This window comes from Camelina sativa, chromosome 11, assembly GCF_000633955.1.
Source record: "Camelina sativa cultivar DH55 chromosome 11, Cs, whole genome shotgun sequence".
NCBI classification, from domain to species: Eukaryota; Viridiplantae; Streptophyta; class Magnoliopsida; order Brassicales; family Brassicaceae; genus Camelina; species Camelina sativa.
The window spans coordinates 8,705,621-8,720,103 of NC_025695.1; the positions used below are offsets into that span (position 1 = coordinate 8,705,621).

General features: G+C 37.9%; 5 protein-coding genes across 5 annotated transcripts; 4 read left to right on the forward strand and 1 right to left on the reverse strand.

Moving 5' to 3' along the window:
* LOC104722453 (U-box domain-containing protein 35-like) lies at window positions 2,316-6,538 on the forward strand. The gene is made up of 10 exons (XM_010440617.2): window positions 2,316-2,600; window positions 3,099-3,326; window positions 3,476-3,597; window positions 3,695-3,816; window positions 3,899-4,077; window positions 4,161-4,576; window positions 4,648-4,749; window positions 4,835-5,263; window positions 5,398-6,156; window positions 6,235-6,538. The coding sequence occupies exons 2-10, from the start codon at window positions 3,137-3,139 to the stop codon at window positions 6,409-6,411; spliced, it is 2,496 nt and encodes an 831-aa protein (XP_010438919.1). The 5' UTR covers window positions 2,316-2,600; window positions 3,099-3,136; the 3' UTR covers window positions 6,412-6,538.
* On the forward strand, window positions 6,649-8,351 carry LOC104722454 (acid phosphatase 1-like). The gene is made up of 3 exons (XM_010440620.2): window positions 6,649-7,420; window positions 7,653-7,862; window positions 7,987-8,351. The coding sequence occupies exons 1-3, from the start codon at window positions 7,005-7,007 to the stop codon at window positions 8,162-8,164; spliced, it is 804 nt and encodes a 267-aa protein (XP_010438922.1). The 5' UTR covers window positions 6,649-7,004; the 3' UTR covers window positions 8,165-8,351.
* LOC104722455 (oleosin 18.5 kDa-like) lies at window positions 8,561-9,751 on the reverse strand. Its single transcript, XM_010440621.2, has 2 exons — window positions 9,294-9,751; window positions 8,561-9,045 (listed from the first exon to the last, which is right to left on the reverse strand). Exons 1-2 carry the CDS (start codon window positions 9,668-9,670, stop codon window positions 8,877-8,879), a joined length of 546 nt encoding a protein of 181 aa, XP_010438923.1. The 5' UTR covers window positions 9,671-9,751; the 3' UTR covers window positions 8,561-8,876.
* LOC104722456 (peptide methionine sulfoxide reductase A4, chloroplastic-like) lies at window positions 10,805-11,678 on the forward strand. The gene is made up of 2 exons (XM_010440622.2): window positions 10,805-11,204; window positions 11,311-11,678. Exons 1-2 carry the CDS (start codon window positions 10,872-10,874, stop codon window positions 11,581-11,583), a joined length of 606 nt encoding a protein of 201 aa, XP_010438924.1. The 5' UTR covers window positions 10,805-10,871; the 3' UTR covers window positions 11,584-11,678.
* On the forward strand, window positions 12,949-14,397 carry LOC104722457 (peptide methionine sulfoxide reductase A4, chloroplastic). Its single transcript, XM_010440623.2, has 2 exons — window positions 12,949-13,512; window positions 13,917-14,397. Exons 1-2 carry the CDS (start codon window positions 12,988-12,990, stop codon window positions 14,166-14,168), a joined length of 777 nt encoding a protein of 258 aa, XP_010438925.1. The 5' UTR covers window positions 12,949-12,987; the 3' UTR covers window positions 14,169-14,397.

Consider the following 14,483-nt stretch of genomic DNA (forward strand, 5'->3'; position numbering starts at 1 on the left):
GTTTTTTTTTTTTATTAACTGACGACGACGACACAGGTTTCGTGAGTTTTGTCTTTTGGTCTAACCGAGTGGGGGATGGAGTTTAAATGGGTCTGTGATGGAATGATTTGGCTGCTATTTCCTTAGGTTTTGGTACTTGAAAACAGTTTTGATGGAATCGAGGAAGTGGATAAAGTTATATAAAATGCAAAAATGTCTTTTAAAGATTTTCAAAGATTATATGACTTTACTTAGTTTGCTTTTGGTTTGGTTTGGTCCTTCTTCTCCACGACACGCTTATCCAACCATTTACTCTGTTTTCTTTCTTTCTTTCTTTCTTTTTTTTTGCATTAAAACGCAATATTGTAATACTGACTACCATTCTTATAATATTACTTTTCCATACTCGATTCTTCTATATCCCAAATTTATACTATCAGTATATGAGTTTCCTAAGAAGAAATATTATACAGAATAACAAATGATTTGCTGTATGGTCTGATTTGCCTTTTTTGCATTAAAATTAGAGGTAAACATACAGATTTTTTTTTATTTTTTTTTTGGCAAACAGGTAAACATACAGATATGGTTCAAAATTATATCTTCGAATCTCTCTCTTTTTTGTCTTTTTCTTTTTTATTGTGTGTGTGCATAAGTTACAGAATTTCATATTGAATTGGGACATATCTGGTTAAAAGCCTTAAAACCAGCACGTAATAGTTTTCGTTTTTTCGTAAAGCATGTATAGGTTTAGATAAACCGAAACATAATGACTCTTTTTCAATTTGAGTTTTGGTTGCGTTTTCAATTGGATTTTTATATGTTTCATATGTTTGTTAAAGTCAACATACTGTATATAGGCGTTTCTGTGTGGCCAAATTAAGTTTAACTTGATATGCGAAACTGTTCTCATTTTACAAAGCAACTTCTGTTAAGATGTTTTCTTTTTTAAATTACACCATTTGCAAAACTTCTTATTCATAAATATATCATCGATCCATTGCTATTTGCTGAGGTCATTTATCCATTCCCATTTAATTTTTCCCATGGCACAAATTTTGGATTTTCTTTGAAAAACAAAACAAAAAAAAAGTTCAGAGATTTCTCGACTGTTTTTTCTTGTGTGTTAAAAAAATAGTTCGAATAATTTTGGTCCGTTATGCTTAAAGAATATAATTTAGTGCAAAACAATATTGATGCATGTGATCTTACACTTTTGACAATTTTCGTTTAGTTTTTTCTTCTTTTGTTTTTACATCAAACATTTGATTTAGTTAACCATTGATATTGACCTGAACAATATATATGGTTATTGACATGCAAAATACACAAACAGTAATACGAATATTAGACTCAATAGCATGAAAACTCCAAAACCAATTTGAAACTCCTAAAGACATTTCGTACGGAAAAGGAGAAATCAACATAAAAAGAAATTTGAATAGATTTTTGATTTTCTTGAAGATATTTAATCATTAAAATTATGTGTCATATAGCCATATGTCCTAATCGTATGAATATTCATGAGATGACTACATGGATACATATTTTGGCGTGAGGACAAGACGAGTTTAAAATTCGTGTTTTTCCACCTTCAATCATCAGTCATCATTATCAAGGAGATCATATCAACAGTGACAAGATAATCTTCTATTTTGGCCTACAATATTGGTTAGTTATGATTATGATAAACATCGAGTCCAACTACTCGGTCCCCATTTACCAATTTTGCCGGTTTTAATCTCGTATCAGACCAGCTAGTCGGACAGATCAAGCTACAAACCAATAAATATTTTGGTATGTACCTATTAAAACCGCCATATCAATAATTAGGCCAAAACAGGGTAAAACTTGCAAAAACTGACCAAAACGGTTCAAATACTAACTAATGTTTAATTGAACTCTAGCAAATTCGTGTTCCACTATACAAAAAAATATATCACAACTTTTTTTTACAAAAGTTACCGTATTTAATCATATGCAATTATGCATAACCGGGGAGACAAAAAGACGTGAGGAAGGGATAGGTCATGCGTGCAACTAAGGGCAAACCACAAAAAATATTTTAAATGTTAATAATGGCGTTGAGGAATGTAATTAATACCAAATAATTAAGGAATTAAGCGATAAACATATGATTTCTCTTAAACTAATTGCAAAAGGGCGCCTAAACATGATTTAAGATAATTACAAAAGGGCCTAAACATGATTAAAAACTTCATTATTTAAACACACACTCTCTCTGTCACACTGATAATGAAGAAAAGCCCTCAGGAGTCAGAGAGAACAAAAAGAGTATATACCCAAGCCAAGACTGATCCTTTGACGATTAACATAATTTTAACATGACCAAGTTGTCTCATTTTCTTATTACTTTGTTTTCAAATCTTCTTTTGAGATTCGATGATGGATTATATAAGAACCCACTGATTGTAGCACCACGAACGTGGGTCTTCTTCCTCGGCTGGCTCTTTTTGTTTTCTGCCATTCATTGCTTTGTGAAAATGGAAGCTTCCCCAAGTTCGAGATGCCCAATGTCGAATTAAAAAGGCAATAAAAATTTCATCTTCTTCCCAATTTATGTCTTGGGTTTGACTAAAGTCTCATCCTTTATTTACCAGGTAGTTTTCAATTTCTGGGTTTCTTGTTTTTTCTGCTGTCGGGTTATGGTCCCGTTGATTTGACTTTGTTAAATGTTTCATAGTCTTGTGAATTCCTCTGCAATTGCATTGTGTGCTTAAAAGTTGACATTTTTTCTTAGAAAGTTCAATTATTTAACTTGGAAGAGACTAGCTGTTTAGCTTATATGGCCGTTGGGTGTGCTTAATGATGCTTAAGCATAACTCGTCCATGTTATACTCTTGAGACATTTGACTATTAAAGCTATATAAGAGTATTGGTCCATTGAATTCAAGCTCTTCTCATTTGTCAATACTTTTGTTACCATTCGCCATTTCTGTTTAGATTAATTGAACATTGGTGGTATCTAATATCCAGCTATGTGAGTAACTCGAGTATAATTACTGTTCTGTTAATTCTCGTTTGCTGGAGAGTTAAGATGGCTTTAGTTTGGCTTTCTCTTTTTTAGTTGCAGTGTCTGAAATGATTGTTGTGTGCAGGGTAAATAAAAGCAACAAGAAGGAAAAAAAGATAGACAATGAGTAGATCACCAGACAAACTAGCGCTTCCTCCTCCTCCTTCATTGCATACCGTCGTCGTGGCTCTTAGTGGGAGCAGTAAAAACAAAAATGTAGTTACATGGGCGCTCGAAAAATTTGCTCCTGAAGGAAATGTTGGCTTCAAGCTACTTCACATCCATCCAATGATTACTTCTGTACCTACACCAAGTAAAGCTCCAACTATGACTTGTATCTCTGTTTCTTTCTTGCACTCAGGCTTCTTGTGTGTTTCCTTATTGGTATATTGTGTAAAAACAACACTTAGACTTTACTTGAACTGATAAAAGCCTGATGTCCATTTCTTGTTCATTCTCAAGTGGGAAATGCAATTCCTATTTCCGAGGTGCGAGATGATGTAGTAACTGCGTATAGACAGGAAATACTGTGGCAGTCTGAAGAGATGCTTAAACCTTTCACAAAAATGTTCGTGCGGAGAAAGGTATTGTCTCTTACCAGATATCTTATGCTTTTCCTTTTTGTTGGCTAAAACCATAACCTGAAAGTTTCATGAACTCATTGAATTACCTTAATGAAAGGTTGCAGTAGAAGTTCGTGTGATTGAATCAGATAATGTAGCAGCTGCGATAACTGAAGAAGTTGCTCGGAATTCAACAGAGAGACTTGTCATTGGAGGCTCATCGCGTAGTTTTTTCTCAAGGTATATGACCACCGTGCTGCTTGCTTTATACCTTTTGTTCTTTTGGTTGCTTGTACCAATGCATCTGTTTTGAAAATTCCAGGAAATCTGATATGTGCTCAGCGATATCAGCTTTGATGCCAAACTTTTGTACAGTCTATGTTGTTTCAAAAGGAAAATTGTCATGCGTCCGACCATCAGACTCTGATGGAAATGCAACTATAAGAGATGATGGTAGCGAAAGAACTGATTCATCCAACGGTTCTTCCGGTCCTACCTCAGGTTTATGACTCTACAATGTGTTTGTGTGAATATTCTACCAGAAATGGTGTGTAGGTCTAATTTTGCTACCCCATTTTTCCTAGATTCAACAGATGTAATGTCAAGTGGGCGTGACTCTCAATCTCGTGCTCTATCCCTCCCAGTCAGGAGATTGCAACAGTTCCCGGCAATGGGAAGACAAGCATCAGTTCCAATGGAGACGAGTTCAGTTGGCTCGGATGAAACCAGGTGCATGTCTTTGGATGCAGAGGAAGCTAAAGATGTTTCGAGTGTAAATAGAAGCAGCACGGATACTACATCACGTTGGACCCCACGGCTTAGAGATTATGAGGAGAGAAAAGAAGCTATGAGTTCTTCTTCTAGCAACCGTGAATATGGGAATGTTGGTAGTAGGTTTAGTTGGACTGGCATGGTGGTTGATACTACTCACTCTCGGGCTTCTCAACAAGCTTCAAACATGTCTGATGCTCTAAGTGAACAATCTTATTCAGACAACCAGGTACTAAAGTGGGGTTTTTTAATTTTCCGATTATATCTTGTGAATCGGAATAACATAAGTTATTTGTTTAGGTAAACCTAAACTTTGAGATTGAGAAGTTGAGAGCTGAGCTTAGACACGTTCAAGAAATGTATGCTGTGGCTCAAACAGAAACTTATGATGCTTCTCGAAAGGTGAAGGCCGGATAATCTCATAGTATATCTTTGCATTGGTTTAAACCTTTTAGTTTGTGCTCAGTGTTTTTTGAAAATGATTCAGCTTGGTGAGCTTAACCAACGTCGGTTAGAAGAAGCCATAAAGTTAGAAGAGCTAAAGCTTAAAGAGTACGAAGCTCGGGAGTCAGCAGAAAAGGAAAAGCAAAATTTTGAGAAGGCGAGGAGAGATGCAGAGAACATGAGAGAAAGAGCGGAGAGGGAAATTGCGCAGAGAAGAGAAGCCGAGAGGAAATCTGCACGTGATACAAAAGAGAAAGAGAAGCTTGAAGGCACTCTGGGGTCTCCTCAGCTGCAATATCAGCACTTCACTTGGGAAGAAATTATGGTTGCCACTTCATCATTCTCAGAAGAGCTGAAGATCGGAATGGGAGCCTACGGAGCTGTTTACAAATGTAATATGCATCATACAACCGCAGCTGTCAAAGTTTTGCATTCTGCTGAAAGTGGTCTGTCCAGACAATTCAAGCAAGAGGTATGGAAGGAGGCTTGGACAGTCGTTTTAAGGCATTTCGGTTCTGTTTTGTCTGATTCTAGTTTAAATTCTTGTGGAAAGTCTTCTCTGTTCTAAGAAGCTACATATAACTCCTTGGTCTCTCTATTTTGCAGCTTGAAATATTGAGTAAGATTCGGCACCCACACTTGGTTATGCTTCTAGGAGCGTGCCCAGAGCAAGGAGCTTTAGTTTATGAGTACATGGAAAACGGTAGCCTGGAGGACAGACTGTTCCAGGTCAACAACAGTCCGCCACTTCCGTGGTTTGAGCGGTTTAGGATAGCTTGGGAAGTCGCAGCGGCTCTTATCTTCCTCCACAAATCAAAGCCTAAACCGATCATTCACCGTGATCTAAAACCTGCAAACATCTTGCTTGATCACAACTTTGTCAGCAAAGTTGGGGACGTCGGACTCTCAACGATGGTTCAAGTCGATCCTTTATCTACTAAATTCACAATATACAAACAAACAAGCCCCGTAGGAACGTTATGCTATATTGATCCTGAATACCAACGAACGGGAATGATATCATCGAAGTCAGATGTATATTCCTTTGGAATGATTGTTCTTCAGCTTCTAACAGCAAAACCGGCTATCGCATTGGCACATTTTGTTGAGAGTGCAATGGATAGTAACGATGAGTTTCTCAAGATCTTAGATCAGAAAGCAGGCAACTGGCCGATTGAAGAAACAAGAGAATTGACAGCATTGGCTTTGTGTTGTACAGAGCTAAGGGGGAAAGATAGACCTGATTTGAAAGATCAGATTCTTCCGGCCCTCGAGAGCCTTAAGAAAGTAGCTGATAAGGCAAGAAACTCACTTTCCGGGGTGTCAACACAGCCTCCCACTCATTTCATCTGCCCATTACTTAAGGTAACTAAATTTACACAAACCTTCTTCACATGACCAAATCCAAAACAAATGTTAAGAGGCTTTGTCTATACAATGCAGGACGTGATGAACGAGCCGTGTGTGGCGGCTGACGGATACACATACGACCGTCGTGCGATAGAGGAGTGGCTTGAGGAGCACGACACGTCGCCGATGACAGATTCACCGTTACGTAGCAAGAGCCTTTTGCCCAACTATACCCTTTACACAGCCATCATGGAGTGGCGGTCACAGTAAGCCCAAAAACGTATAGCCTTTTCTTGGTATATATAAACGGCAAGATGTTCTTTCTCTTCTTCACGTTTTTCTAATGTGTATATAATTGCATCTTATCTTTGATGTGACGGATGTTGTATAAAACAGTAATGAGCAATATGATCTTGTTTTTGATTCACTCACAATGGTATCCATTCGTTTAATTTGCCTCCAAATATTAGGACTCAAAAAGCATTGCCTTTTTTGTTCCTTCTTTGTGGTCTTTTAGGTACTTTTGAGGGGTCTCTCTCCTCCCTCCTCCTCCATTACCCAAAAAGAAACAGAACAAACTCTTTCTTTCTCCGATCATCCTCATTTCTCCCATTGAAAATAAAGGACTTGAGGTGGGGGAAAGAAAGGTTTTTTTACTGTTTCTAGGGTTTCTATTATTCCATTTTCTCATCATTGGAGAATGGAAATTTCTTCTTACTGTGATCTTCAGATTTTCGCCTGAGTTTTCAGAAACTTTATTAGATTCCCTCAATACCCAATTGCTAAAGACTTCACCTTTTTGTTCTCTAGCCTCTCTGAAATTGATTTGATTTGTTAATCTTGTGGGCATATATTATAACACAATGCGGATTCTTGTGAATCATCATCTCCTTCTTCTGTTATCTCTGCTTCCTCTAGCGGCGTTTTCCGAGGAAAACATCACCAGCTCATATCTCATTCCACGGCCATTGATCTTTGAGACCCAGCAGCTCAAGAACATCGACGACAATGTCAATTTACTACATTGCACGAGCTGGAGATTCGCGGCGGAGACGAACAATCTCGCCCCTTGGAAAACGATTCCTGTTGAATGCGCTGACTACGTGAAAGATTACTTGATGGGTAAAGGTTACGTCTTTGATGTGGAGAGAGTCTCTGAGGAGGCTAAGATTTATGCTAGCAGCTTCGAATCTAACGGTGACGGCAAAGATGTTTGGATTTTCGATATTGATGAGACGTTATTGTCCAATCTTCCTTATTATTTGGAACATGGTTGTGGGTAAATTTATCTCAACTCTTTCATAGTATTACAAAGTTTGGTTTTTGCATAATTATGTATATGAATGTGTCTTTTAAGATTTGAGATAGGTGTTTGTTGTCTGGAGGATTCACAACAGTTTGATGTATCAATCCTGATGATATTGTAGTAACAGTCAAATGTGAATCTGTGTGTTTCTTTTACTGAATTGCATTTTTAGTAGTAATTTTCCTCTGTTTTGGGAATTTTGCAGGTTGGAAGTTTTTAATCATTCCAAGTTTGATAAGTGGGTGGAGAAAGGGATAGCACCTGCCATAGCACCAAGCTTGAAACTTTATAAATTGGTTCAAGATATGGGTTACAAAGTTATCTTGCTTACAGGGCGGAGAGAGAACCACAGGGTTGTCACTGTGGAAAACCTGCGCAATGCTGGTTTCCATAACTGGGACAAGCTTATTCTAAGGTAACTTGGTCCAAAGTGTGTCCTCCAATATTACAATGTAGCTATCCAGATTCTTGATGCTGATCAGGGTTTATCTTGGATTTGGATGATACCGACACATTTGTTTTCATGCTTAATGCAACAGATCGATGGATGATGATCACAAAACAGCGACCATATTCAAGTCTGAGAAGAGGGATGAGATGGTGAACGAAGGGTATAGAATCAGAGGCAATTCAGGTGATCAATGGAGTGATTTGTTGGGTTTTGCAATGTCAGAAAGGTCCTTCAAACTTCCAAATCCAATGTATTATATTCCCTGAAGGGAAGAAGACTCTAATTCGATTAATCAGAGACAATTCAGGTGACCTTGTAGCGACCTACTGTTTTTGAAGTTTGGGTTGTCATGTAACCACTTGCTATATGTACTACTCACTGCATCAGTTTCGATGATTGAGTTTTTAGCTGGAAAAGCTTTTTCTGCTTAAGAGTGGATTAATTATCTCTCAACAATAACAGATTTATGACACAGAAATATTGAATGAAGAACACACCATTTTTTCCCAAGTTACATTTAGATTTTAGAAACCAATTGAGGTATATGCAATCTGACAAATTTTTAGCTATAAAGTGCCTATTTTAGTAATCTCAGTGTAGAGTAACGCTCCCATACAACTGATATAATAACACATAATACAACAAAATATAAGGAACAGAAAAAGAAAGATCAAACATTAAAATTCACAAAACAAGACCTTTACTATATAGACGTCTCCACTTACAAACAAAACCAAATAAAGCACTACATGTAATGTTCATAAATTACAATATGAGAAAGAAAAAAAACAAACATGGTACCACTTGACAAAATAGGAAACACACATAAAACATAGGATTTAATTACTAGAACGAAAAAAAAGTGATATACTCGACATCGCCGTTTTTATTACCTTCCCCCTGATCAAATTCCAAACACTTTATTCCTCATAAACTCTAAGACTCCACGACACCGGCTAGCACTAGCAGCGGGCTAATTTAAGTGGTGTGCTGAGTCCCACGGGTACGGTCACGGTCATGTTCCCCACCTGTATGTTGTTGTCCGTAGTACTGAGCTCTGTCTTTCAGATCCTGAGCTTTGCTTCCCAGCTTCATCCTTGCACTGTCCAACCTATCTGATCCCTGTGGGTGCTCTCCCGTTGCGTACCTATTCACAATCAAAATAATTGTGCATCCTACTAAGCATTCAGCTATATATATATAGACATAACAAGCATAGCTAGGTCAGCCTTTGTATTTAATTAACCAAATTGATCCAAAACTACTTGAGGCTACTTCCCTAGAATTTAGGTTTTGTTAATGTGACAACTGATCCAAAGCTACTGGCACAACACATGCATGCACGAAACACATATTGTACAAATTAATGGAATACGGTGATGAATGTGATCTTACTTGTAAATCCAAGAGAAGACGGTTATAGCTGCAATGCCAAACCCACCGGAGGAGAGAAAGCCGGTGATGAGGAGTGCTACGGTGATGAGAGCCGGGACTAGGATTGGGCTAAAGATGACGAGCAAAGGAGTTGCAACAGTCAAAGCAATGACTGTTCCTACAAGGGTAAGGCTGGAGAGGACAAGGAGGGAACCACCAGCTGTGACAGCAGTAGCAGCTTTAGCAATCTGCCTAGACTTGGAGTAGTCTGATCCTCGTCCCATCCGGTACTGGTCTCGGCCGCCCATCATCTGGTACTGGTCACGGTCTCGGCCTATCAACGGGTACTGGTCACGTCCGATGATATCGTGATGGGTTGTTCTAGCTGTATCCGCCATTTTGCTTTTCTTGTTGGCTACAAAGGGAAAAGAAGGTACTGAGAATGAGATTGATCTCAAGAGAGAGGTATGTATATATTTTGGAATAGGAATGAGTAGCTAAATTGTTTACATATATGAAGAGAGGGGACGAGAGTCACGTGTCAATGGCGTCATCATGCAGTTGTGCGCCACCTGTTAATAGCGTCACCATGCAGCCGCTGCATGTGTAAACGAGAGGGGTCTACTTGAGGACACGTTTGTTTTTTGTCTAGTTTACTTGGAATGTGGCGTTGGCAATGAACCGAACGCAAAACTTAAAATGGACTGTTGGGCTGGGTAAATATATATGGGTTCGGGCCTTCAATGCATTCCTAGGACACGAAACGACCAACCATTATTAGCAAATGAGACCTCCAATGATGAAATGAAAAATCCCTTAAAGTGAGATGCATAATGTAAGGACGATTTCTTTTACTTATCGGTAAATTGAAAACCATACCCAAAAACGATATTCATGAGAGGTTTTAGCTCTGTTTCACAAACGCGAAATTAAGCTTATAAAATATGTATTTAAATACAAATCAAACTCGACTAAAACTTGTGGCAATAAAAAGGTTAAAGGTTTGTGGTAGGGCTTTTATGACTAAAACCACCACCTTATTGATGCATCTTGTTATGGAGAAGAACAAAATTAAATGCCAAAGTCAAAAAACGTACACCTCTTTACTTTACCTACACTAGCTAAGTTCATTATTTTGGGATCTAATTTAATTTTTTTCTTTTTTCTGAAGGCTGATATTTTGGTGGATTTCACATGCATGTGAAGAAAAATTAGGATTTAATCTATTGTGATGTATCTGCTGAATATAGTGTCTATGTTCATTTGGATCCGGAGTGATAGATTGTTGCCAAAAACGTGCGATTCAGACTAATTCAGGAAATACATTGCAAATGGAAATACAGATCTATCACTCCGGATCCAAATGAACATAGACACTATATTCAGCAGATACATCATATATAAAGACACCTACCAATTTATATCATACCAGTGTACAATACCAAATGAACATAGACACTATACGAAACAGATACATGACAATATAGTCTTGTGTTTATTATGTCAAAACGGAAGACAAATTTGTATATATAGAGAACCAAACCCATTTGGCCTTTCCCACAAACCTCTCGACGACCCATCTCCCTCTACAAATCCACGATGAACAACTTCTTCAAAGTCGACCCTTCCTCCGCCGCAATCGCCCAAGGACCCGACGACGATGTTCCTTCTCCAGGTCAGCTATTCGCTCAATTCGGCGCCGGTTGTTTCTGGGGTCTGGAGCTAGCTTACCAGAGTGTTCCTGGTGTGACCAAGACCGAGGTTGGGTATAGCCATGGCCTCGTTCACAATCCGACTTACAAGGATGTCTGTACTGACACCACGGGACATACCGAGGTTGTCAGGGTTCAGTACGATCCTAAAGATTGCACCTTTGAGAGCTTGCTCGATATTTTCTGGAAGCGCCATGATCCAACCTCCTTCAATCGTCAGGTGATCGCTTTGTCCCTTAATAAAAACCGAGACTTTATCGCATCTCCATCTGTTCTTATTATGTTACTATACAGATCATACTGATGTTTGTGTGTTGATTGAGCAGGGGAAAGATGTGGGAACACAGTATCGATCAGGCATATACTACTACACAGACGAGCAAGAGAGGATAGCTCGTGAAGCTGTTGAGGTACAGGAGAAGATCTTGGACAAGAAGATTGCGACAGAGTTACTTCCCGCTACAAAGTTTTACAGAGCGGAAGAGTACCACCAGCAATACCTGACAAAAGGTGGTCTCACGTGTTCAAGACCATCAGTTGGGAATGGTTGCAAGAATGCAATCCGATGCGGTACAAAAGAAGTGACTTTTGTTTCATGAAAATGCATTAATCTGTAGATCACAATATTTGTGTATTGCCAATGTCTATGCGAATTCTATAAAATGCAATAAAACAGTTTCGAATTATCTTTTAATTTTGAGTTTTGAGCAATTTAGAAGCTAATCTAAATGGTCGGAACATCACTTGGATGCGTATAGGCCATGAATGGGCATTGAGTTATTTCACGACACCACCAAAACAATTTCCATGGATTTCATTCTACAAAATTCATATTACCATTGTTTGTTCTTTTATATTCAAGATTAGGAAATCGAGATCATGTCCAGGCTCCTTTTTTAATACATATGAACGTATGAGATTATCTAGAATCTCATTTGTACTGTTCAATTAAGCGTGACGCATGGAGACGTCATGTTGGGGTCACTGTGCATCCTAGACTATGTAGAAATGCGATCTGCCATTTCAAAAAAACATAAACAAGAATGTATATGTTCCTGAAGGTTCGATTCTCATTCTTCTTCGATCGGTCTGAATCGTCAAGTTTTTGAGCAACAATCGAACTACAGATCTATCACTCCGAATCCAAACGAAACACTATATTTAGCAGATACATCATAATATAAAGACACCTAACCCGTTTATATCATACCAATAATACCAAATGAACGAAACACTATATGCAGCGAGATACATCACAATATAATCTTGAGTTTATTATGTCAAAAGGGAAGAAAAATCTATACGTAGCTATTATCATGTGACATATTACAAATATATCAGTGCATTTTTATTAATTTAATAACTAACAAAATAAAAATTTATATTGGTTTATAAAATTAGAAAATAATATTTTCAAAATTATTTAGTTAAATTATTTAACAGGTCACATTTATTTTTTAAAAAATTTTATATGCATCCCTAAATCGTTTAAAAATAATACATATCTTTTAAAAGTAAGATACAACATTGCCGCAATGTTATATAAAAAATTACATCGACACAATGACACCGACGCAATGTTATATAAAAAATCACATCGACGCAATGACACCTTATTAAAATATAAAAATTACAAATGTTATATTCAATATAGTATATATAGCTAAAAAATAAATAAATTAAAATTAAATCGAGATTTTTAAACACGGCCGCTTTAATACGGGTTTTGTTTTATTTTCTGAATTTTACAAAATTTGGATAATTCACAGATTTGAACATTGTACATGTATCGAAAAAGAGATGAGATCAGAATATTAAACTATGTAAATTAAACATAAAAGATTATAAAATATATAGAATAATTAAATAAAATATCTATTATTATTTTATAACTAATAAATTACTGCATTTTTTTTTTTAACTATCTAATTTGTATATATATATATATCCTTTGGCTTCTTTAAAACTAGTTCCAGATAGCACCACGTCACACTGCATCGATAATGCAGGTCCTCGTCGCCTCTCCTCCGTTCATCTCCGCCGCTGCTCTCTCCAAACCTCTCAATTCTCTCTCTAAAGCCGCACTCCCTTTCTCTAGAGCCAAACCCATTTGCCCTTTCCCCCAAACCTCTCGACGACCCATCTCCGTCTACAAATCCCCGATGAACAACCTCTTCAACCGCCTCGGTTTCGGCTCTCGTCCCCAAGCCCAAGTCGACCCGGCCTCCGCCGCAATCGCCCAAGGACCCGACGACGATGTTCCTTCTTCAGGTCAGCAATTTGCTCAATTCGGCGCCGGTTGTTTCTGGGGTCTGGAGCTAGCTTACCAGAGGGTTCCTGGTGTGACCAAGACCGAGGTTGGGTATAGCCATGGGTTCGTTCACAATCCGAGTTACGGGGATGTCTGTAGTGACATCACTGGACATAACGAGGTTGTTAGAGTTCAGTACGATCCTAAAGACTGCAGCTTTGAGAGCTTACTCGATGTTTTCTGGAAACGACATGATCCAACCACCTTGAATCGTCAGGTGATTGCTTTGTCCCTTAAAAAAATCTTGACTTTATCGCATCTCCGGCTGAAACAGTGGCTCCGGATTTGGTGTTGAATTGCTATATTGATCATTTCGAGGCATTACATGTTTAGACTTTAGACGAACTCTTTGTGTCTTACTTCATCTTTATATAGATTTGGTAGTCTCATCACATGTGTAGACGAACTTCTCTGTGGCTAAGTTGTTATGTATTTGATTTGAGGTTAGAGCTAAGTAAGAATCTTAGCTGATTTGGAAGTGACCGTTTCCAATATGGTTCTACTTAAGTCTGCTCTTATCATGTTACTATACCGATTATGCCGTTGAGGATGAATCTAGTGTTCTTGTTGTGGTTCTTCACATCATACTATTACTGACGTTTTGTGTGTTGATTGAGCCAGGGGAATGATGTGGGAACGCAGTATCGATCAGGCATATACTACTACACAGAAGAGCAAGAGCGGATAGCTCGTGAATCTGTTGAGATACAGGAGAAGATCTTGAACAAGAAGATTGTGACAGAGTTACTTCCCGCTACAAAGTTTTACAGAGCGGAAGAGCACCACCAGCAATACCTGGCAAAAGGCGGTCGCATGGGTTTAAGACAATCACCTGAGAAAGGTTGCAAGGATCCAATCCGATGCTATGGCTAAGAAACTAAAGTGACTCGTCTCTCTAGCACATAAAAAAAGAAGTGAGTTGTTTCATGAAAATGCAATAATCTGTAGATCACATTTGTGTATTGTCTTTGTTATGTAATCAGTGGTGATGATGCACATCATATGCTTACATGAATGTTGTGATAAATTTTATTAGTGTTACAAAACCAACCATAATAGCATAATAGCCAATATTCAAATTTTATAAAACGTCACTTGTTCTTATGGGAATACTCATACAATTTGAGAAGAAAACAGTTTCACATTTTCTTTTGATTTTGAGTTTTGAGCAATTCAGAAGCTAATCTA

Bases quoted from the DNA above. Each gene is read 5' to 3' on its own strand.
- LOC104722453 (XM_010440617.2), top strand. From the start codon at position 3,137: ATGAGTAGATCACCAGACAAACTAGCGCTTCCTCCTCCTCCTTCATTG. The intron at 3,598-3,694 runs GTATTGTCTCTT...CCTTAATGAAAG, and splicing joins AAATGTTCGTGCGGAGAAAG to GTTGCAGTAGAAGTTCGTGT. The intron at 5,264-5,397 runs GTATGGAAGGAG...TCTATTTTGCAG, and splicing joins CCAGACAATTCAAGCAAGAG to CTTGAAATATTGAGTAAGAT.
- LOC104722454 (XM_010440620.2), top strand. From the start codon at position 7,005: ATGCGGATTCTTGTGAATCATCATCTCCTTCTTCTGTTATCTCTGCTT. The intron at 7,421-7,652 runs GTAAATTTATCT...GGAATTTTGCAG, and splicing joins TATTTGGAACATGGTTGTGG to GTTGGAAGTTTTTAATCATT. The intron at 7,863-7,986 runs GTAACTTGGTCC...TTAATGCAACAG, and splicing joins TGGGACAAGCTTATTCTAAG to ATCGATGGATGATGATCACA.
- LOC104722455 (XM_010440621.2), bottom strand. From the start codon at position 9,670: ATGGCGGATACAGCTAGAACAACCCATCACGATATCATCGGACGTGAC. The intron at 9,046-9,293 runs GTAAGATCACAT...GATTGTGAATAG, and splicing joins GTCTTCTCTTGGATTTACAA to GTACGCAACGGGAGAGCACC.
- LOC104722456 (XM_010440622.2), top strand. From the start codon at position 10,872: ATGAACAACTTCTTCAAAGTCGACCCTTCCTCCGCCGCAATCGCCCAA. The intron at 11,205-11,310 runs GTGATCGCTTTG...TTGATTGAGCAG, and splicing joins CAACCTCCTTCAATCGTCAG to GGGAAAGATGTGGGAACACA.
- LOC104722457 (XM_010440623.2), top strand. From the start codon at position 12,988: ATGCAGGTCCTCGTCGCCTCTCCTCCGTTCATCTCCGCCGCTGCTCTC. The intron at 13,513-13,916 runs GTGATTGCTTTG...TGATTGAGCCAG, and splicing joins CAACCACCTTGAATCGTCAG to GGGAATGATGTGGGAACGCA.